The 23,605-nt window shown below is 47.5% G+C and overlaps 1 protein-coding gene across 1 annotated transcript in view; it reads right to left on the minus strand.

The window, feature by feature from the left end:
- Positions 1–395: 395 nt before the first annotated feature.
- Positions 396–23,605, minus strand: part of SMG5 (SMG5 nonsense mediated mRNA decay factor) — a 31,108-nt gene continuing 7,898 nt past the window's right edge. Inside the window, exons 4-22 of the mRNA XM_033136325.1 lie at positions 22,983–23,139; positions 20,367–20,456; positions 19,718–19,807; positions 18,246–18,324; positions 16,208–16,333; positions 15,008–15,076; positions 14,093–14,301; positions 13,050–13,187; positions 11,575–12,294; positions 9,409–9,578; positions 8,524–8,599; positions 7,045–7,220; positions 6,415–6,573; positions 5,520–5,579; positions 4,327–4,486; positions 3,849–3,939; positions 2,981–3,055; positions 2,718–2,856; positions 396–2,216 (exon numbers count right to left, since the gene is read on the minus strand). Of these exons, the coding sequence (XP_032992216.1) occupies positions 2,133–2,216; positions 2,718–2,856; positions 2,981–3,055; positions 3,849–3,939; positions 4,327–4,486; positions 5,520–5,579; positions 6,415–6,573; positions 7,045–7,220; positions 8,524–8,599; positions 9,409–9,578; positions 11,575–12,294; positions 13,050–13,187; positions 14,093–14,301; positions 15,008–15,076; positions 16,208–16,333; positions 18,246–18,324; positions 19,718–19,807; positions 20,367–20,456; positions 22,983–23,139 (2,868 nt within the window). The 3' untranslated portion in view covers positions 396–2,132. The remainder of the gene's footprint in view (positions 2,217–2,717; positions 2,857–2,980; positions 3,056–3,848; positions 3,940–4,326; positions 4,487–5,519; positions 5,580–6,414; positions 6,574–7,044; positions 7,221–8,523; positions 8,600–9,408; positions 9,579–11,574; positions 12,295–13,049; positions 13,188–14,092; positions 14,302–15,007; positions 15,077–16,207; positions 16,334–18,245; positions 18,325–19,717; positions 19,808–20,366; positions 20,457–22,982; positions 23,140–23,605) is intronic.

Here is a 23,605-nt window from a genome sequence, read left to right on the forward strand (position 1 = left end):
GAGAGCGCTAGGATGGCTTAAAAAAAATTACAAAGCACGTGCCAAGCCAGAGAAATCTAACCTATGGTTCCCAAAGGGTGGCGGCTGTGCTGTCGCCTTCCTGCCAAAGGTAGGGGCGTAATGGAAGCAGCAAAGAATTTCATTCTGGGTGCCTTGTTAGGGGGGTGGGAGAAGGACGCCTGGGAACAGCATAAAATGTTCAAATGTTTGAGGCCAGACCCCAACCTTAATGGAAAACTCAAAAGCTTAAGAAACACAACCTGATTAAGAAGAGATCGAGAGAAGCAGGAGGCGAGGGCCAAATACAGAACCCGCAGAGAACCATCCAAGATGGCGGCACCGGATGGCCCACAGCCACCAGAGGCATCGCTGCCTAGGAGGAAACCACACTCCGAGAAAACAAGAGTGAGGAATGGCTGGCAACTCACCCATTTCCTATTTGCCTGGCGGAAGGGAAGTGGAATGTAGAAGGAAGTCCTCGCAGGAAACTGCTTCCAAGCCCTTCCAGTATCTTCCCTTCCCAGAGGGTGTCAAAACCAGGCCTGGGTGGGGTGGGGTGGGGAAGGAAGACTTGGGAGGTGTATAGGGCAAATACTTATTAGGCCCTGAGGTGGCTTCCCCCGGCCCCCATAAGAAAAAGCTAGCTTCAAGAAGAAATGGTTTGCCACTTCCTGCATCTTTCCAACAGTGACCCTTTGGCAGGCTCAACATAAAACACTGGCAAATGCGGAAGGGAGTCAGGTGTAGAGGACCTATTCAGGAACCTCAACACTCAGACCTTAATTAATCCTTTCTGGTTCATGGTATTTCAGAAGAGGCAGAGAATACTGGGGGAAGGAAGGCCCCATGGCTTTCTCTGTGGCAAAGGGACACCGTCAGGTTTCCTCCTCCTCCTGCTTAGCTTGCAAAAGCTCTGCACAAGAGCTAGGCCTTCATCCCTCCTACAAAAGCCAAAAGGAGCCACAGAAAATAGGGTTTGTTTGTTTTTCAGGGCAAACCAAGAAACCTAAAGCAAGCCCAGTAGAAGGGCCACCATTTTCTAGTTACCTGTTGTCTGGTGAACAAGGGAATAGAAAGGGGAGGCAGGTGGAACAGCACCATGCAGATGGTCGTTTAATCCCCGAGAATGAAAGGAGAGCTGTAATGTGGGGTTTGTTCCTCCCTGGCTCAAGCAGCCCAAGATGGTCTATGACACCACTCACGAAACGCAACACTTTATGAGAAAAGCAAGGCGTGGGAAGATGGTGCGGTTTTTGGATAGGCAGAGTGGAGGGTGCAGGAAGGGAAGGGAATGAGGCCCACTGTTTCCTTTTCACAGCTAACTCTTCCCACCCCCACCCCCAAGGAAATAAATAATGTTTTCATTCGGAAGCTTCTTACAGAGAGCTGTTTTGCTTTGCTGAGACAGGATCACTGTTCCCCTGCCACCTTGACATCTTTCAAACACTCGAAGGTGAAGAACCCTCCCCCGTTTTGGGGGGAAGGGGGAGACAAGGGAGGGGACAGAATAAAACAAAGAGGGGTGTTCACTAAACATAAAAAAGAAAAACACAATAGGGAGTGGGGGCAGAAATGAAATAAAAATGGGAGAGAAAACGTCCTCCTCCCCATCACCAGATTCTGAAAGAGCCTCCTGCAAATCCTGATCCCCTCTCTCAGGATCACCGGCTCTTTCGCAGCGTGGATCCGGTGGCAAAAAGTCACAAATGTCGTGTTTTTGTTTCAAGCGTAGGCGAAAAGCTGCCTGCAGGATCCTGGAGACGAGAAACCAAGCAAGCTTTTTGGAGATGAATGGAGGCCCTCCCACCCACCGCTCACACCCGTCCCCATCAGCTGGGAGAAAAGGAGACCACTTCTCCTCCATCCGGCCGAGATCCATCTCTCTTCCCCAAGCGGCTGCGTGGTCTGCCACAGACGCCGCCCGTTTGGTGAGATGGGGAGGGGATGGCGGGGGTGTGGATGTGGGGGTGGTGTTTCGTGCACACGCCCAGCTGCTTGTTTTTCATGGATTGCTGCGGCGGCAGCTGCTTCGTGTCCAAATATCGCCTGTGGTTTTGACTTCTTTCGTTCCAACGCTGCACGTCCAAAGACGGGGAGACAGAGCTTCAACCAACCCAGCGGCTTCTCTCCCCTCAACCCATTTCCTTCCACTGTTTGTAGAATTCCAGAACGTTCTTTATCTCGACGCTGGCGTTGGCTGCCGCCTGGATCGCAGACTGGGGAAAGAACAAGGAAGTTGGGATCCAAATGCAATAAGGCCCTGGAGGGGAGGTACTGCTCTTTGCATCTCGCCCAGTAACTCTTAGCTACCCATGGACGTAACCATCCTTGCCACCCTGAAACTTAGGCCTTTCTAGCCCCAAATTCTGTCTTCCAATAGTATCTGGGCAGCTAAATCCTGGGGAAATCACAGGCGGAGCATGACAATGAAATTGTTCACTTGCTGCCAGCAACAATTAAAGAAGCAAAAATGGAACCTTGCCTCCTGGCAGATTAACCAACTGCAAGCCTATCCCACCATGTCCCCAATTACTTTCAACCAGTACTTTGCGCTCATCATGTGGCAATGAGTTCTGCAGGTATACATTTTGTTTTCGTGAGTGGTACTCTCTCTCTTATTTCAATAGACAACACTGTTGTTTTTTTTAAAAAAAGTATTCCATCCAGTCAAAATATCATCACAAAGTCGGAACAGTTTGGTTTCAGACCACACTCACCTTCATGGGCACAGAAAGCTTGCTTGGGTCATCCAGCTGGAAGCCTGTGAGGATGGTCACCATCCCACTGGAGTCATCTTCACTGCCCCCTTGAGAGGTTGTCAGCTGTTTGCAGCTATCCAGTATCTTATAGAGGTTCCTGTTATATTAGTATTGAGGCAAAAGAGAGAAAACAGTGCCACCATTTGGCTTAGTAAAAACAGCTCTCTGCTTGTGAATGCAGCTTTGCTTAAAAATAGATGCAGGTTGAAGCAAATTCTTACCAAGCATCTAGATCTTGCCTCTTCAGTTTATGCCTCTCAAAGCTTTTCCCAACTTCTTTCTGGCAGCGGATGTACCTGGGAGATGGAAGATAACACACCGGGTGGATGTGTGCATGAGTGCAATGCTGATCAGGCTACTTCTGCAGCACAGCTGAAACTGCAAAGTAATTTGCAGCACATTTATGCATATTTATCCCAATAACCCTGCTAAGAAGTGCCTGTGTTTTGCTGGTGAGAGAAACCAGTTGTTAAAGGATGATTTGCTCAATGGCCAAGATCAAGCTGAGAGAGAATCTGAGCCCAGCTCCCCCAAAAGCTTCATCAAAGTTAAAAGGCTCCCACTGGCAGTAGTGGCCCCACAGTTGTGGGATCCCTCCTTGGAGAACTCTGCTCGAACCCCTTGCTCGAGACCCTACAATATCCTGTACTGGTTCTCCTGCAGGTCCCTCTACTACTATTTTATCAGAAGTTGTTTTTTACTGCATGGTGTTTATTCCACTGTTGTACTGCATTTAAGTTTTATGGTAAGCTGACTTATAAAGACCTAAAAGATGGAGCAGAAATCAAAAGAAACAAAATAAATATTTTTTATTATTAAAAACCAAGTTCAGATGCCTGCACACCTATACTGGAAAAGGGATGGAGATGCAACGTTCATTCAAATTTTTATTGCAAACAGGTATTCACGTTCAAGGGCAGGACCCAAACAGCTGTTTTACGTATGAGAACTGCAGGCTGATCAGGGTGTATGTGTAAAATACAACCTAACGAGACATCCCAATAGAGGCTGCTTCTTAAACACAGTTCTTTATTACCTGTTCCAATGTACAATGAAAAGGAATACTGTTGACCAGGGGGCTCAGCCTACCTGTTTCCCTTTTTAAATTCTGCCTCTAAATATCGGATGCTGTCACGAGCTCCCGCATTCTCTTTCTTCAGGAAGTCTAAGCCATCAATTACTAAGGATTGAAGAAAAACAAGGTGGTTACATCTTCTGCTTCCCTTAAGGCAGTAGTTCCCAACTTTTTCTGGTCACTGCCCCCTTGGTTCCACAAGCTCATCCCCAGTGCCCACTACCCTATAAAAAGCATTGTTCAGAACAGCGGTTTGCACAACCCGCTAAGAAACACACAGTAAATAGTTAACAACCACACATTTATTAAAGCTCCAATTAAAACTGGTTAGTTTAATTAAGTCAACAAAGTAGATGAACCTGCACCGGTGATACAGCTGCTCACCTGCCTCTTAGCACTCCTTCCCCCCCAGGGCAATCAACACTTTCACTACCTGGCAACAGCAATTGTCCAGCTCAGGATACCAGCCCTCTGGCGGGAGCGGCTACTTACCTGTCCGTGGGATGATCACAATAAACCTTCCACTGGCAGCCAGCTGCCTGATGGTGCAGAGGTGCTGGCAGAGAGCCTGTGTGTCAGGGACCAGGTAGGGGGACATCACACACTGTGCTTTGGGCTGCTGGAGGCTCCCTTCCAGCTGCGACACCTCCAGCTGGGGAAAGAGAGAAGGAAGCAGGAGCCTTGAGGGAAGAAGCTCTGAGTATGAGCACCAAATCCATTAAGGAGTGTTCTCAGTGGCCCACCCTGTGTTGTCAGATGACCAGTCCGTCCAGCAGAGTACAAAAAGTTTTATGTAGCAGGGTGCAGATTCAACCCTACAAAACTCTAGGTAGCGAAGCTGGGGAAGAGACTCTTCTCTGCTAGAGACTCTGAAAAGGACAAGACTATACTGGGATTTCTATGGTTTGACTCAGTTTGTGGCAAGATTTCAGAGAACTGGCTTCAGCAAGAATCCAGAGTCTCAGGCAGGAAATCTTTCTCAACACAAACTGCTCAAGATCATCTTTTAACAGGATAAATCAGGGACTGAATGATGCATATAAAGCATATGCTCTGGCCCTTCCTCTCCCTGGATGGTAGTGTAGGCCATTGTATTTTTTAGTTATTTCATAAAATTTATCCACTATTTGATTTAAAAAACAAACAAACCCTTCAGAACAGTTTACCAAAAAGATAAAACAAAAAAATTATCAATAGGAAAAACTAACAATAGTTTAAATACTTTTGAAAAGTTAAAACAGACTGAAAGCAGATTAAAACTCACATCATCTTTCTAAACCACTCGGTAGACTTGGCTTTTAGCTGGTGCAAAAAAAGAGTGCAGTGAAAGAGGTTGCCTGATGTCAATAGGCAGGGAGTTCCCAAGTGTGTGTGAGGCCACACTGCAACACTGAGTTCTTACAAACGGGGAACGGGTATTATGAGCCAGTTCCACCAATCATGAAGACTCAGTTATCGGTACCCCAGTTTCTGACCAACAGAGCTGACAGACCTGACCAGTTTACAGCGCAGGATGGGAACCTTACCTGCTGGCATTGTCCTCATTCAGTCAAGTGCTTTAATACGTGCATTGCAAACTATGTCAGGTGCAAGCACAAGCAATACGGCCACCCCACCCCAGGTATTTGGAGGCCTCCACTGACTTGTGCATGCCTCCCCCATTCATGCACAGTCCATCATCGTACCTGCAGCCGAAGCTGAGCCATGTCTCTCATGAGCCTGTTCCGGCGAGCTTCCTCAGCGGCCTAGGGGAGAGCAAAGGGAACGATGCATGTCAAACTGCCTTTGCGTCTATGGTCCCATTCCACATCTCTGGAATGGTTCCTCCACTTCCTTTCTCTATCCATGGGTGGTGAGATGGTTAGAGGGTGTTGGGACTATGACCTGGGATCAGATTCCCACTCGGCCATGGAGCTCACTGAGTGGTCTTGGGCCAGTCACTGCCTCTCAGCCTACTCTACCTCACAGGGATTGTTTTGAGGGTAAAATGGGGAGCAGGGGGAGAACCATGTACAGCCCCTTGAGCTCTTTGGAGGAGGTGGTGGCATATAAATATAAGAAATAAATCTACTGTAAGGTCACAAAAGCCTAAATATGCAATACAATATAAACAGTATAAAACTGAATGCTCTGAATAATCTCCCTAGATATCCCCCACACCCTAGTTGAAATTTAGACTGCAAACAGTCTAAAGGACCCCTCTTTTTTGCTGAGAGCAACAGAAATAACACTGTAACGTATTTTTACACTTTCCCTAGACATTTTTTTTATGGGCAAAGAAAGTGCTAAGTGGAGGACTAGAAACTTGGCTACTACAAGTCTTTTCTCAGCCACTCACTTCCACAACGCCCCTGAAACTTCCATCAGATGCTTCCCATGCATTTTCTGTTATTTTCTCAGGCTTCACCGGTGGCATAAACTCACATATGGAAGAGAAGAGTTGTGCAATGCACAGGCATGTGACAAGACAGGGAATGCAAGGGGGGGGGGGTCCCTGTATGGCTATCAAGCCTTGCTCTTCACTGGAGCATGTTTGTTCTGTCCCACTATTCCCCCTCAGCCCACCCTGGAAAAGCTCACCATGCGGAACTGGGCCTGGGCCTGCTGGAGCAAGCCGTCTTGCTCCGACTGAGCGATGCTGATGAAGATCCCAACCTCCGGGTTGAACTGCAGGATGCTGCCTTGCAGGTGGGTGATGAAGTGTCCGAAACTCCGGATGCAACAGATGCGAACCACGGACTGTAATGAAGAAAGAGGAGGACGACCCGGTGGGTGGGGAGGGCAGGGAGCGCGTTCACTTGAGACCTCACACACACTAAAGCAAAGCAAAAGCTCCCCTCCTGAACACCTGAAAGGCTACAGGAACAGCTGGGACTTGGGAGGGCAAAGGATGGGCCAAGATGGCTGACCTCTCGCTGCAAAGGATCAAAGGGAATGCTCAGCCCTGCTCCCTGCAAAGAGCTTCTAGGCCAGAAGGATGAAACCCCACCCAGCGACACCAGCTGATTGACAGGTGGATGTGGTTTTGGGAAATAGCCTCGCGCACCAAACTGGGCCCCTTTGGTGGGACAGGACTGGCCTGCGAGCTAGAGGTTCCCCACCCCTGAAGTAGTGGAGCAAAGGTTCTACTTGCCCTCACGCTCCTTGCTTCCCCCCAGTCCAGAAGCCTCCCATGACTTCTGAAAACCAGCACCAAAGCCAGCCCCTTACCTCCTCCACTTCTGCAAGGAGAGGCCTGTCCTGCTCGAAGTTGAACCTCTTGTGCGCGTTCTTCAGCGGGGGAAGGTTGCGGAGGGCCATGTCCTCTGGGAGCAGCAGGCAGGCAGGCAAGTCTGGCAGCTCACACCCAGGCAGCATGCTCTTCACCTCGTTGCAGAGGAACAGCCCTGCGCATCAGCAGTGGGGAGGGGAGGGGACAGAATGATATTTCTGGGTCACAGAGGCGGAAGGAGCAACTAGAAAGTCACATGAAATGCTAGTCCTCAAGGGCATGTCTAGTCTAAAACTATGACTTCCACAACTCCCCGTGGTGCCAGCTCCAACTCTGCCACACACGGGAGTCAGCCCCGCAGGAAGCTCAAAGGGGGAAGATGCTCCTGGCCTGGGATGCTTGTGTCTCCTTGGCAGAACCAGGCTGCAGCTCAGTGGAAGACCAAATGCTCCGCATGTAGAAGGTTTCCCAGATCGACCCCCAGCATCTCCTCCAGGTAGGGATGGGAAACAAACACACACAGAGAAGTTGTTGCCAGTCAAGGTAGAAAGCATTAGGCTAGATGTGTAACTTGACTCTGTGTAAAGTGGCTCATTACATTTCCATATTATGACCAGCTCTGACAGTAAGCGCTATTCAACGGTGGAACGGACAACGTTGGAAGCTGGTGGACTCTCCATCATTGAAGGTTTTTGAACAGAGGTTGGGGGTGGGGGCATCTGCCAGGGACTCTGACCTGTTATTTGTGCATTGAAGGACATTGGGTTAGATACCCCTTGAGATCCTTTCCAACTCTACAATGCTACAATTCTTATTCTTTTCATGAGGCATATACAGAAGACCTCAGCAGAAGCTTCCTTCTCTGAATCCAGACAAGCCACCATTAGGTAAGCAAGTGTGGCCTTGAAGGTGGAACTGGGGGGAGCTGTTCCCACAGAAAAGGGCTTTGTGCTTACTCCATTGCATAGCATACGAGCTTGGTAGACTTCTCATTCTGGAACTAAGCAATGGAATTCCAGAAGAATGTAAGAAGTCTACCAAGCTCAGGAATAGTCTATGCCAGGCTTCCTCAAACTTGGCCCTTCAGATGTTTTGAGACTACAATTCCCATCATCCCTGACCACTGGTTCTGATAGCTAGGGATCGTGGGAGTTGTAGGCCAAAAACATATGGAGGGCCGAGTTTGAGGAAGCCTGGTCTACGCAGATTGGGACAGTTGGTCTCCAAGGGTTTCCAGCAAGGGACATTCCCTAGTAGACCAAGAGATAGTGGAGACTGCAAACTGAAGGTTCCAGGTTCAAAGAAGTCACTCTAGTGTGACTAGACTTCCCACCATCTCTCCCTATTTAAAAACGGCAGAAAAACTAGGTGTAAAGCAGGAAACTAGCAAGAGTGTCTGAAATGCACAGGAAGTTGAAGTTCGAGTGTCGGGGGTGGGGGTGTGGACATAAGAAAAGGAAATTTCTTCTAAAAGTTACCTGAGTCCTGAAGGTCTCCAGCTGAAGGAAGCAGGTTCAGAAGGACAGAAAGTCTGTTCCATAAACTCTGAGAACTCTGGAGGAAGGGAAAAGCACCACAAACAAATGCAAGCTGAGCATGTGATGAATATTAGGACTTGGGCCAGAGATCCAGGTTCAAGCCCTTGCTCAGACTGGCCAGCTGCTACCACCTCCCAGCCTAACTTACCACACAAAGTCAGTGCAAGAATAAAATGAGACACCCATTTTACTACAGCTGAGAGCAGGGGGCCCATGAAGGTCTGCCCTCGAAATGAAGTGCAAGAGGGTGTGTGTGTGTGTGTGTGTATAGATTTAAGGTAGCAATGGGGCAAGAATAGGGCACTGAAACACTCAACCTCTCCCACCCACCCACAGTCCCTTTCTTCTCCAGCTTGGTTTTGATTGTGGAATAGGGCTCAGCTGGGAGAAAATTACCTGGGAGGGAAGGGTTCACAGCTCCCCTTGCTACGTTAAATCACAAGGATTACATGAAGTGTGTATTTGAAGGCATGGGTCTGTCACCTTCACATTAGTTTGGGGTCTACTTGAAATCCCATCCTTTTCCCTACGATTTATCTGATAAATATCAGAACTGTGGGTCATTTACACCTCCAGCGCCCCCTTGCCTCTTAGCGCCCCCCCACACCACGGTAATCCCACCGCCCCACCAGGGCTGGTACCACCCACTTTGGGACCCACTGCTTTTATCAGTTACTTCTACTTTTAGCAGTTAATGGCAAACTGCTTTATACAGACTGGAAACTGCAGTGGCTGAGTGCACAAGACAGAGGCTCATTCACCAGCCCAGAGGTGTAAGCTGAAGAAGTTGTGTAAGTGGGATTCTCCCCCATTACCCCTCTCTACCTGTGCACACATGATGATGAGATCTGTGTTGGTTCTCAGCCAGTCCAGAAATACTTTGACAGTCGGCAGCAACCCCTCATTGGTGATGATCTCCAGCTTCTCCTGGAGAGAACGCTCGTTCTTGCAGGATTTACTGCTAGAGACACTCTCTTCCGACTCAGAGACATCATCTTGGACAAGACAAACGGCTCGTTAAAAACAAGGAACTTGGATAATTAAACAAGGACTGCAGACTGGAAAATGTGATTCCCCTCAGGAGAAGAGACACCCACCTACCCTGCCAAGTGCTTTTTATTTGGCCCTTGGGAATCAAGAGGTTTTATCAAGTTTTAATCCAGAGGTGATGAAAAGCAGTAGCTGGCACCTTCACAGAAAAGAAAATCACTCCCTATGAGTAGGGATGGGGGAGAAGGAGATTTAGTACACAATTCAGTACGCCACCCTGCCCCAACTTCCTTTCTGCCATGCTTCTCAAAAGTTGCTTTGCTTCCGAGGGCCCAAAAGAAAAGGGAGAGTTCTCAACTTCTCCTTCAGAGTAGTCTGCTCTTGGATCAGATTGGCGTGGGGACAAGGGACAAGGCATTTTCAGCGGTGCCACATTTTCTATGAAAGAAGAGCCTGCCAGATCAGGCCAATGGCCTATCTAATCCAGCATCCTGTTCTCATAGCAGCCAAGCAGATGCCTGCTGACTTTAAATGTGCCGGGAAGACTACCTTGTTCTACAAGGCTTTGTCTCTGCAGACTCCTAGGAAACAGAGGGCACCAGGCAGGCTACTCCTGGACTGGCAATAGCTCTCCTAGAGTCAGGCAAAGTCAATCCAAGGAAGCCAGTACTGAGCCAAACAGTACTGCTGTTTCCTTAGCTGGTGAGGGAGGAAGATTTTTCCAATTCACACCATTATAAAGCTGCACTTGGATTATTAATTTTAAGAGACACGGGAATCCCCTCTTTCCAATCAGCAAAGACCCACAGAAAGGGTTTGTTAACTACTGAGCACCCCACACCCATATTTAACATCTACCAGCGTCTTCCCAATGATTGTTCAGTGACTGCTACCGATTCCCAGTTATTCCTTATGCAACTTACCTCACAACTTACCATTTAGAATACTATATATTATTTTTATATAGAAATAATCTGAAGCCATATAAGAGTCCCCGTTGGTTTGGAACACAGAATGAACCAAGAGGCCTTCAGATTGTGTAACTGGGACTTTCACTGGGAGCTACCGATCTCTCACACAAAACTACCAGTTCTCCCAATTAAACTTTTTACATTCAGTTTCCTTAGCAGCAAACACAGCCTTGTGCTTAAAACGGTTAGATGAATCAACTTTGCAGGTGGAGCCTTATTGAACCGGCTTACTTAAAGGTTGCCTAAACTTCAAGTATTTTTGACCTGCTTTTGCCTGCACTTTCAGGATGACTTCAGTAATTCTCATGGATCTGTAGAGTTGCGCATGAAAATATGCCCCTTTTAAGGAGACTGTGCAAATGATCAAATTGCACACATGCTTGTGTATCCCCCCCCCCTGTCACACACACACACACTGCCCCCATCTGCAGTATAAATTTAAAGCAGCACCATACCACTTTAAAGCATCATGGCTTCCCCCAAAGAATAGTGGGAAATGAGATTTGTTAAAGGTGCTGAGAGTTGTTAGGAGACCCCTATTCCCTTCACAAAGTTACAAGTCCCAGAGCAGTTTAACAATCAATACTTTTCCCCAGGGAACTCTGGGAACTGCAGCTCTGTGAGGAGGAAAAAGGACCTCCAATCAACTCTTAGCACCCGTAACATATTACACTTCTGAGAATTCTTAGGAGGAATAGGCCACAACTGTGATATGCTGCTGCTTTGAATGTATAGTGCAGATGGGGACACGATGTCAAAGGGTTAGAAGACAGGTTTGTCACCCCACTTTAAGACAGCAATGTTTTGGGGGCGCATGGCTAATGCTGGCCTGGAAAAGGATATCAAAGGAGTTCTCATCTTGCCCCCTTCCCCACTTACACCTCTGGGTTGGCAACCGGGATCTGTGTCAGCCACATCTCGCCCACAAATCACCCTCTACAAAATCCTAAGGTGTTTTCACCTCACTTCTGCTCACACACCCGTTTCTCCATTCATGGAAGAGATCTCCTTTCCTCTCTCTCTCTCTCACCTTGCTCAGGCATTTTGGACTTCTCCACATCCCCATTGACACATGGCTTGCTGTCCACCGCCTCTTTCGGGGCAGGCAGCTCACAGTTTGGTTTGAGGAGGACGTTGCTGAAAGTGGGGGCCAGTCGGAAGCAGCGCTTGGTCTGGAAGAGCTGCGTGGACATGGCCTGGAGGTTGCTGGCTATACTGGCATCGCTGGCGCCCAGCAAGCCTGGCCCATTGGCCACAGGAGGCTCCAGCAGGGGCTCAGTCTTGGCAACGCCAGGGCTTTTCAAGTCCACCAGCCTGCCAACATCCCCTTCCGCAGAGTCCAAAGCCTCTGGGGCACCGTTCTTCATGCCCTTGGCTTGGCTGCCCCCCTCGGCATCTGGCTCGTCCTCCATGTCTTCCAGGTCCGAGCGTGACTCCTGGCTGTTCATGTCCGAGTCGGTCTCCACATCAAAAGCCGCTTCGGCCTCTTCATCGCTCTTCTCTGAGCCACTCTCTGAGCCGTCACTCCCTTTCGTGCAATCCGGGCTGGAGTCGGAGTCAAAGCCCTCGCTCAGGTCGCTCTCGTCCACCTTCTGGACGTGGCGGCGGCGGCGCAGGCAGGAGAGGCGCGAATATTTCTTGCCCTTCTTGCTCTCGCTCTTCCGCTGCTCCTCGCTGGGTCGGTGGTTGGCCAGGTCCCCTTCGGCTTCTCTCTCAATGGAGTTCAAGGGTTCCCGGGCCTCCAGATCCTCTGCAAAAGAGCAGCCGAACACACATTTTTGGAAACTCTTTTAAGATACGCAAACCAGCTTGACTACTGTTTCGTTGCAACACCTGCCACAAATACTTTATACCGGTGGTTCCCGAAGTAGACACCCCTGGGGGGCGGTGGGATTACCTAGGAGGAGGGGGCTAAGGGGCAAGAGATGAAAGAGGGTGCTGGTGGTGTGAATGACTGTGTCAGATTTTGGGAAAGCTGGTCTCACTGGATCAAGTTCATGCATTTTGTTGAATTAATTAAACTAAATAGTTTTAACTGAATTTTGAATAACTGTGCAATTCATTGTTGCTGTTTATAGTTTTACAGTGGTACCTTGGTTGTCAAACAGATTGGCTCCTAAACAAATTGGCTCCCAAACGCCGCAAACTCGGAAGTGAGTGCTCTGGTTTGCGAACGTTTTTCTGGTTTGCTATCACTGGCTTCGATTACTATCTTCTGTTGGGGTTGGGTCCTGTTTCCCTGCTTCCTATAGGCATTTGGCTGGCCACTCTGTAAACAAGGTGCTGAGCCAGACAGGCCTTTGGTCTGATCCAGCGGGGCTGTTTTCAAGTTCTTACAGACTGTCCCCAAAGAACTTCCCAGGATCCCCTAGGAAAAGTAAATAACTGTTAACCAGTTTAATTTCACCACTGCCTGCCTTGTCATAAGAGCAGAACGCAGTGTGGAAGATGGAAGGCAAGGATTTTAACAGAATGGGCAAACTTAACCCTTCTTGCAGCCCTTACCTGTGCCATCATTCCGGAAGGCTGGAACTGGATTCTCGCCTTCTTCCAGCTCTGCTTGCAGGCGAATATTGACGTGGTTGATGAGGTGCGAAAAGAGGGCCAGTGTGAATGCAATGGCTGCACTATACTGCTTGGAGCCTGTAAGGAGAGAGATGAGGCAGCATCAACGTCAAGGGGAGCTGGCAACTGAATGGGAAAAACAGTGCCTGCAACGTCCATGGGGGAGCAAACTCCATAATTATGCATTTGCATTTACCTTTATTCAACTGCAGGTACCCAAATGCCTTTGGGCTTCTTTATGCGATCAAAGTTAAAATTCTTGTCAACTCACTGTTATTCAGAGATTTAAAAATCCTTTCTGCAACCAAACTAAGAACTTTATTCAGCCACTTGCATATATCATGTGCCCACTTTCCACAGGAGGGTCCGGAGGGTGGCAACTTGAGATCAGGCCTTTTCAGTGTTGGCTCCCTATTTGTTAAATGCTCTGCCTGGGAAGGCTCACTTGGTGTCATCAGTACATAGGCTTCAGTCACCAGGCAAAAACACTCCTCTTTAACCAGGCCTTTGGCTTTGAACTATCTATGGCCTTTTAGAGCGAGTGGGATGTTTTAATATATTAAACCATCCTAGTTTAAAAGTATGTGGGTTTTTTGCAAGTTGCTTCAAACTGCCACAGCAAAAAAGCAACTAACAAATTTAATAAATGCTAATGCTAATGATGATATGCTAAATATCCAGACTCTTTGAGTCTATGAACTCTATGATTCTATGAAAATACAAATTTAAAGTGAAATGAAATGAAAATGCTTCGATCCCAGATTTACTCTGTGAGCACCTGAGCCCAGGAGTCAATGACTGTGTTTTATGAAGTGGATGCTGAACCACCTCATCTTTGCTGCTGTTCCGGAAACAGGAAGCGTTTGAGAGATGCTAGCTCAGTTCAACCAACCATATTATAAGGAGAGGCCGACAGTGCAGCTTACAATTTGCACACCAAGTCTGCAAGAGGAGGACACACTACACACAGCCATGCTGCTCACCTGCCCTCTTGAGGCTGTGGACGCTCATCAAACAGACAATGACCATCCGGAAGATGAGGAGGTCTGGCAGGAAGGAGTAGCCATTCTCGCACTCCTCTTCGTCGTCGTTGGCAGAGCTCATGTTGGGCGAAGAGGGCAAGTAGAAGAGGCAGAGGTTGAAATCCTCCAGAACCGACTGGCAGAGAGACGTCAGCTCAGAGTCTGCAGAACTGAGAGGTGGGTGGCAGGGAGAGATGAGCCACAGAGGATTGTCCCACAGCAAACAGGAGGTGCAAGCAGTTGAAACAGGTCAAGCCTCTCCAAACCCTAGGCAACCACAGTAGTTATACAACCCCCTTAACGAGCTACCTTAAAGAGTCCTCATCTGCAGAGGCTGAGCCAACGAGTGGGTAACTAAGAACCAGGCAACCCCAATACTTGATCTGAGGGCACATTCTCCCCAAGGTGCTTTAGACTCACCCAACAAATTAGGAACTTAAGAAGCTGCCTTATATGAAGTTGGACCACTGGTCAATCTAGATCAGTATTGTCTACACTGACCGGCAGTGGCTCTCCAGGGTTTCAGGCAGAAAGCCTTTCCCAACCCTACTTGGGATTGAACCCAGGACCTTTGGCATCCAAAGTAGATGCTCTACCGCTGAGCTATGGCCCTTCTCAAGGACCAAGGGTGATGCATCCTCCCTAGTGGTGGGAGACTCTCAACTGGTGAAAAGGCATTGCTATCAATCCATGACAAAAATGCAGAAGTGTGTTGGGAGCAAGGGATTCTCCTCCCCTCGTGGGAAGTTATTCCAAAGCCCTTGGGATTGTTTGGACCAGTATATTATCCCAATGTAAAAGTGCTCTGCTTCAGCTACATAATCTATCAGGAGTTAACAAAACAGCACAGTAAGAATAAAGACACAGAAGACTCACCTGCTCTTTGGCTGAAGGAGGCTCTGCAAGTACATGAAACTCACCAGTAACCTCTTAATGTCTTTGCACCTGCGGGGGGGGGGTGGAGTTGGGAGAGGGAAAGAGGAAGAAGGGCACAATTATCCCAAGGAGGTGGTCAAGGAAGATTTTTCAGTGGTTTCAGATAAGGCCTTAGTGCCCAACAGCTCTAGCTCCACCCCCAAGACTGCTAGAAACAAAGTAAGTTCAGCAAAGGAGAAGGCACTGCACCCTAAATTGTGCAAAATGGGGAATTGTGGCAAACCTACTCAATCTACTATTTTCTACAGTTTGCAGAATTCGCTTTGCTTGGCACAGAATCTGGACTGTTCCTTCTCTTTCTCCCTTTCTTGTCATTCTGGCATTTTCACCCCTTGTAACATAATGCTTCTTAAGACTTTGAGCAAGTCCTGCAGTTATGCAGCCAGCACCACAAAGGCAAAGGAAATTTCAGGCACAGCCAATATTAGTATGTGGCAGGCACATTCTCCAATTTGGAAGAGGAGGGAGTAGAACCCAAACTGCAGCAGCTTTGGCAAAGGACCACTTCACTCACCAAAGTGCACTGGAGCCTCAACTGAAGAGCAGTCAGGACAGACAAGCAGTGAGAGTCCTAATGCTGAATAAGCCTCAACTGCACAAAGCCACAGTTTTCCATCTCTTATAACCCCTCAGTTACCACATTCTTAATGCTGAGAAAACCCATCGCTAAAATTTAGTAGTGCCGGACTTGGACCGGCCTAGGTGTTGCATATAAACCTCAGCTCAGACTGGCCTTGAACCAAAATGGGCTGTTATGGTAAGCAAGAGGGCAGTAACACACCTTTGCACACCCAAACAGCCTGCACTGCCTCATTCACTTGCATTTCAATTCTCACATGCAGCACCACACAAATGGTGTGTCCCTTCTTCCCTTCCCCCTTAAGGCTCAAATTGCAGGTGTTAATTCCAAATGACTATTAGGAAACCATCACAATCCACCCAACAAATAAATTCGGGGGGGGGGGTTACATGTGCTCATTGGCACGTCAGCCCGCTGGGGTCAGTCACAGGTGTTTCTCTATGGAATTAGGTAATGTTCACAGAGGCTGGATAACACTCTACCTCTGGACACGTCTACCAGAACACTGGACAGGTTTCGAGATTTGCTCACCGCAGGACTGAACCACACCACGTCCTTACCTCTTTTTGCTGGGTGACAGTTTCCTGGTTTCACATTTCTTCAGCTGGTGATACATTTTGGCCGCCTTATCGTACAGGCGTTTGAGATTCCCATAAGCACCTTCAAAGGACACTTCAGACTGGATACTAAACAGGCACAAAACCCCCAAAGCAGAAATGTGAAATTCTCAGTAAAACCCCAAACAAGCAGCGGGTTACACTTGACAGGGTCAAAAGAGCAGAATTTTGCCACCAGTAGAATTTATTGAAATCAAGCAAGTTTGCACTTCTTTGCTTGTTTCACTTAACTAGTTTTACACTCGTGAGACTTTGAGCAAAGCTCTGCAAGGCCATGGCTGCATCCAGATGTCATATTTTGTTAAGAATGACATTCCCCTCCTCCTGGCATCAATGCAGAAGTTCAGAAACTTTCACTTCTGGTTTCAGTTAAACAGTTTAGCATTGCATTTGATGCCTAAAGTGTGGCTAATCATAACCATGGCTTGCTGGCACAAATCAGAGTTTGAAGCTGCTTTGTTTCAAACAAACCATAATTAATAATAGTTTGCCAAGTCAGGCAAAATGACTAGCTGCACTGAATTGAAAACAGAAGCTTCAAAATTCCTATTTGCGGCTGTGCCGGAAATGGGAGAAGGTGCAAGCCCTGTGAGGTCAGACTCCCTCCCTTCACAATAAACCCAAGGTACAGCACTCCGCTGTCAACCACTAGTAATCTCATTCAGCGTTCCCTCTGGTTTCAGTCACTTCGTCAAACATCACTCACACACCCAAGCATGCAGGCTGTTTCACACCATTCCAGAGCAAGAACCCCATGTTTGCCACTGAGCAAACCTCAGCTAATCCTCTCTCATTAATGTGCCTGTTCATTTGACAAAATTACCAACACCTCTCTCTGACACACAGCTTTTGGGTATGTATCTAAAATGTAATATGTGAGAGGCAGAGTTTTAAGTCACAGGGCTCCACATACCCATCAACCAGGATAACTTTCCCACCCTGTCTAGCATAGAGTCACCTCCTCCACAAGAGTTCTGAAAGAAAAGCATGGGATTCTCTCTACTTTGTATATAGTCAGAAACAGGACTCTCTCCGACTGCACAAAAGAGCAAGTGTGATAGAGTGGTTAGTGTTAGACTAGGACCGGAGAGACGAGGGTTCGAATCCCCACTCAGCCATGAAGCTCACTGGGTGACCTCGGGCCGGTCACTCACTCTCAGCCTAACCTATCTCATAGCATTGTGAGGATAAATTGGGGGTGGGTGGGAGGAGAACTATGTATGCCACCTTGAGGTGATTGAACAAAATGTGGGATATAAATGTAATAAATAAATAAGCAAACAAACGATAGAATGCCTTGCCTCTCCGCTGAAGCTCCTATGCATGCCACAGGGTTCACCTTTTCAGGAAGGTGGTAAGAAACAGCTTGAGAGGGGAAGAGGAAAAGCCACCAGAAACGGCTATAATTTTGCTTTTAAAAGGTCTAGGGACATTATGCTTCTGAGCAGGCCTACAAGCACCAACATTTGTGGTGTGGAAAGACTCGATCAACAAGCACATTTCCAAAACACAAAAAATGAACCCCATTTGTACAATTTTGGAACCAACTTAGATCTGGAGAGGTGACAGCACTAGTCATACTAGCAACGATGGAATCTTCTGAGTTGGCAGGCCTCTTTGGGGAGACTTACTCATCTCTCATTTGAAGTTTACAATATATTTTTAAAATAATTAAAGCAGAAATTCTGTGGAATTTGGTGCCTAAAACCGGCTTGCAAGCTACACAGCGCCCCGCTCACAAGTTCCTGGGATTTATTTATTTTTTAACTGCTTTTCATAGACTGACAGCCCAAGGGCACAGGCTGCACGCGCACTTGTAACAGAGCTACCAGCATCCAGGCAGTCAGGTTAGGCAGCTATGGGAACCACATTCCAGCTATGCACAGAGCAAGAAAGTCAACAGGTGACACACTGCACAGTGAAAAGCCCTCTCTGCCCCAAAGCAACAGGTGGACTCGTTCTCCTTGGGAGGTACACTCACCAGCGCAGGTAGCAGTAGGTGGCTTCCACATTGTAGTAGTTGCTCCCCGCCAGTGTTCCCAGCTGGTTAAAAGGCATACCTGTCCCAAAAAGGCAGAAGTGAGTCAGTTCCACATGTGCTTGTCCAAATCTCCCAACAATAACAAAAAACCCTGGAGTCCCACCTAGGATCTGTGGCTGTACCTGACCAAAGCATATTCAGAACAGTCCCAGTGAAATCTGTGGGCACCATCAGCTTAACCCACTGATTTCAATGGGTCTACTCATACACTTGGGGTTTTGTTTGTTTGTTACTATGGTATGCAATTGTCTGTTTTTATATTGTAAACTGCCCTGTGATCCTCAGATGAAGGACGACATAGAAATTTCATCCATACATAGATTCAACCCATGGCCTTTTTGCAAATACAAGGGGCTGCTCTTCCTTACTTTGCAGGAACCAAGAGGTAAGAGACTGCAGAAGGGATTGTGTTAGAGCCCATAAAGGACCAGAGGAGATGGGCTCCTTCCAGACAGGCATATCTAGTCATTTCCACCATTTGAGCAGGTGGAAGGCAGAACTTAAGAGGAACCCAGAAGGGACAGGGAGTGGGAGCTTGATAATTGATTCTGCAAAGCCTGAATCCCTCAGTCCCCTTCCCTTTATGGCCAGGCTGTATCTAAAGCCCTGGAAGCAGCCAAACAGCTTTCAAAACATCTGTGCAGCCTGGTCCTACAGCTGTCATCAAGATTTTACAGGCCAGACCCACACAGGCTGAGCTTCCACAGACCTAAGAATATTGTTTGAACTGTGGGACTGTTTTTTATTGGACACAGGAAGCTGCTTTGTGGAAATAGTACTTCAAAAAGCGAGGGACACATTTTTAAATACATAAAAATTGGCTGATGGACTGGCAATGTTGGCTCTGCCAATTAAGCAACTCCTTGCTGTGCTGGCTGAGAGACAGAGGCAAGGGTTTCTTCACCGCATTCCTGTCCAGAGTAACCAGAAGGAGAAAATAGCTGCAATAGTGGGAAAGGTTACTGCCACCTCCACCACGGCCCTCTGAAGTCATGGAGACACATAGTGATGCTTTCGTTCTCCCACATACATGGTTTATGGGCTGGGTGGGCCCAAGATGCTTCCACAAAACATGTGGGGAAAGTCCTGAAGCTGTTGAGTACTGGAGATTCCTCTCAGTGGACAACACACAGGAAGGACAGTGTGCATGTACATGATACACCCACATTGCTTTCAGTGTGGGAGATTACCATCACAGGCCTGATTTAGCTCAGATCTGTCAAAGAATCCCTTGCTCCATTGCCTCCAACAAGAGCCAAGAGCAGCCCGAGGCAGGGCAGTAGTTTACAAATACTGACCATCTTAATTGTGAGCAGGCTGGCAAACATTGCAATGGGCTTGTAACCTGAAGACAAAATTGCCTGGTAGACAAATCTGGGGGAAGGATCATAAGACATGGACTAAACACTTACCAATTTGTGGTGCAACAGAAAGGGCTTGATAGTAAAATCTCTCGGCCAGCAATTCTGTGTCCACACCTGCTAATTCATTCTGATACCGAGCTGATGAGGAAGAAGCACACACAAGAGACTTATGGGTTGCAGTAAGAAAAGGTGTAGAATTGCAGCACAATGCTACAAAAGCATCTGGGAGGCCTTACGGGCAGGTGAAATAGTGAGGCTTTATTCAATAAATGAAGCAAATTCACATCTCTGGGCAGTTGGAAAGTTTAAATAACTTTTCACAATCCTCTTGAAACCAAAGTCCAATGCAATATCCAAAAACACAACATATATGCCTCCAATTCTACTAGGATAACCCTGGGGTTGGGGGGGGGGAGAATCCTGGAAGAGTCTTAAGCTCAGGTTAAGGAAAAATCCCAAAAGGAGGAAGCTCAACAAGCATGGAATATCATTAACACTTCCTTGCCTCCTACAGACAAGTTCACAGAGGGAATTATTAAAGGGGCTTTTGATGAGACAGTCCGAAGCCATTTAGGGCTTTGCTAGTCAGTAATGGATGGAGTCTGCTTCCCCTTTGCAATGCAAGAAAACTGTGGATCACTGGGCCAGAGCAGCACCCCAATCTCCACAAGTATGTCCCTCCACTGTTAGTACTCACCTAAATCCCCCAGGTAAACCAGACACCGGTGGCAGGCCATCTGCGCCCATTCCATCTCCTTCTCCGATGCAGATACAGGCTTCTTGCAGCCTGTGGAAGACACAAGGAATATGGTAACCTGGGATGAGCAAGGCAGCTGGGGCTCTAAGCCGACAGTGGAGAGCCTGCCAGCACCAGAATCACCATGCTTGCTTTTTCTCATATGGCTAGGCTTGTTCCACAAATAAACCACACAAACTGCAGATTGTGATCTCCTGAAAGCCTCTGCTTTTATTTTTGGAAATGCAAAAAGCCTGAACAGCCTCATGGGGGCAGAGATGACCTCATGTGGTCAAGGGGGTGGGGTTTCAGTCCTATGCTGTCCACCCCCGGCTCCAATAGCCATGGCAGCTAAACAGCCTTCACCAACCTGCTGTGCACCAGATGTCTTAGTTCCACTGGCTGGAGCCAGTTGAGTTTGTAATCCAGAACATCTGGGTGACACCAGGTTGGCAAAGGCTGGAGAACAACATGCAATACAAAAAGGTCCCCTTAATTTCTGTACTAGAGTACTGTAAGAAATGTTTGGAACAAAAACAACATCCGTACATACTCTGGACATATATTAAGCCCCACAACTATGGATTTTAGTTCTGCCCCCACCACAATAGCAACCCAGGTAAGATTTCAAAGTGCAATTAATGTGTCAAAAGCTACACAATCTTAAATGTGGATTAGAAGGCATTCTGAGGGCTTAAATTCTGCAGCAGTATTAATGGGATTCTCACAGCGATGGTTGCCAAGGACACAAGTCTCTTAGTGCATCATTCTGGAAGGCAGCCATCAAGGAAGCGATGGACTCCCACCAGTCAAGAACTGAGCGTGTCCAAGTGAACAAAAAAGCCGTTTCTAGCCATCTCACGAGGGTCAAAGGACTCATCTGGCCATCAGATCCCACTCCCCGCCCCCCCCGGCCAATGCCTCTGTAAAACCAGATCCTTCACAAACTATCTGGAAAATTCTATGTTATGTGATTTACTGAGAACTCAGCAGCTTATAATGCAATCAAGATTAATTACACCAAGAGCAAAGCTGTAAAAACCAACCCAGATGCCATTTTGTAAAACCCCATTTAACATATGGACAAGGCCCATATTTGTGTAAACAAAAGAAGTGAATTATGTAGGCCCTATTAGAAATGCAATACTCACAACACAATTCTATACAAAATAACACCCCGCCTCATATTTTTCACATTCCTAGATTTAAACATAACACTGATAACACCTTAAAATAAAATATCTGTATCTGGACACTTTTCAGTATGGACTCCCTTTTTCAAGAAGTCAGTCAACCGACTGCCAATCATCTACAACTGAATTCCGACTGTCTTACCCAAATGTGTGTTAAAATGCTGCAACAGCCCAGTCAAGTAAGACCATCTTAAGTGCTCCTGAGAAATACCAACATGGCCAGGATAATCAAACCACCTTGGATATGGGGAGGGGCAAAGATTAGCAGCAGAACACATGCTTGGCATGCAGAATGTCCTAAATTCAATGGCTCCCAGCTCCCCTATGACGTATGTGTATGTTACAGAGTGGAGGCCATCCCAGAGGGGGTTCCTGCCACACTAAAAGGTAGACACTGGACAAAGCCTCCACCCTTGTTCTTAAAAGATGGGTGCTCTCATCGTTTCTGTAAGGTTTGTGCAAAGTTTGCAGTGGGAGGGACATCTCAGATACAGTCGTACCTTGTGTTGCGAACGCTGCGTGTTGTGTTCATCATGGGATACGAATGCACTGAACCCAGAAGTATCGGAATGGGTTACTTCCAGGTCTGGCGGTTCGCGCAGGCGCATCAAATGACGTCAAGCGCATGCACAGAAGCGCCGAATCACGTCACGCAGATGCGGCACTTCAAGTTGCAGACTGCTCATGATGTGAACAGGGCTCCGGAACGGATCCCATTTGCATCCAGATGTACCACTGTACTGAGGCTTTCCGTTACTTAAGTAAACGGGTAAGTGCAGATGATTTGAGTAACCATTGCACCGAATAAAATGTTCTTAAAATAGAGAGCCTGTGTGGCGTAGTGGTTAGAGTGCTGGACTAAGACCTGGAACAGCGGGGCTTGAATCCCTAGTCAGTCATCAAGCTCATTGCCATCATTTAAACATAATGTGTGCAGCCAAGGTATTTCAAGGTTCCCCACAACCACCCCTACTTGCTCTTCTCAGAGCTCTTTATTTTCAAACTGGACTTGGACTGCATGCTCCTTCAAACAGAGGGCTGCCCCCCCTGTAAAGTAGGACACTTGGCCATCCTAGGAGCCATACGGCTCAAGTGGTTGCAACCATCCCCACTCTGGCGAGATGCAGCATATGCCCATTTAAATTATAGCTTTGGCTTTTACATTTGCCTCCATTACCAGGGTTCAATTCCCCACTAGGCCATGATGCTCACCAGGTGACCTTGGGCCACTCACTGCCTCTTGGCCTAACCCACCTCACAGGGTTGTTGTGGGTATTCAATGAGATGGGAGAAAACCACAGACGTCACCTTGGGATGAAAGTTAGGGTTACAAAAGCAATAAATGAATGGTAAATAAAACGTATGTCAGCATCTGGATACTGACCTATCAGAGGATCCGTAACATGTGTCCAGTCAATACAGCCCTGCAGCTCTAACTGATAATGAGACTGGATATAGAGAAGAAGGTGTTGGTAAAAACCGATGCCAGCAATAAGGTGAGTCCGGTAGGCACATTCCAGGGTGCTGCGACTATGAATGTGCTGTGGGGTGGGGAGCAAAAAGAAGAGGGGAGGTGGAAATAAAGTTAGAACGCATCTCCAGTTGCTTCACCACCACCTTCACCCCCCTCCCTGTTCTCAAAAGGTAGACAAAGCCATAGCTAAGTTCAGCACAAAACTCTTCTTTTTTCTGGCCACTCTATGCCAGTGTTTTTCAACCACTGTTCCGCGGCACACTAGTGTGCCGCGAGATGTTGCCTGGTGTGCCGTGGGAAAAATTGAAAAATTCAAGAGAATTACTTTATATATAGTCAATATAGGCACAGAGTTAATTTTTTTTAACATTTTCTAATGGTGGTGTGCCTCGTGATTTTTTTCATGAAACAAGTGTGCCTTTGCCCCAAAAAGGTTGAAAAACACTGCTCTATGCCACCCCTCTTCTGTAGAACTTGCAATGTGTAGGCTGCCACTGGCATTTTGCTACTTGTTGTCTCCCTACCACAGCTGA

This window comes from Lacerta agilis, chromosome 17 (genome assembly GCF_009819535.1).
Source record: "Lacerta agilis isolate rLacAgi1 chromosome 17, rLacAgi1.pri, whole genome shotgun sequence".
NCBI classification, from domain to species: domain Eukaryota; kingdom Metazoa; phylum Chordata; class Lepidosauria; order Squamata; family Lacertidae; genus Lacerta; species Lacerta agilis.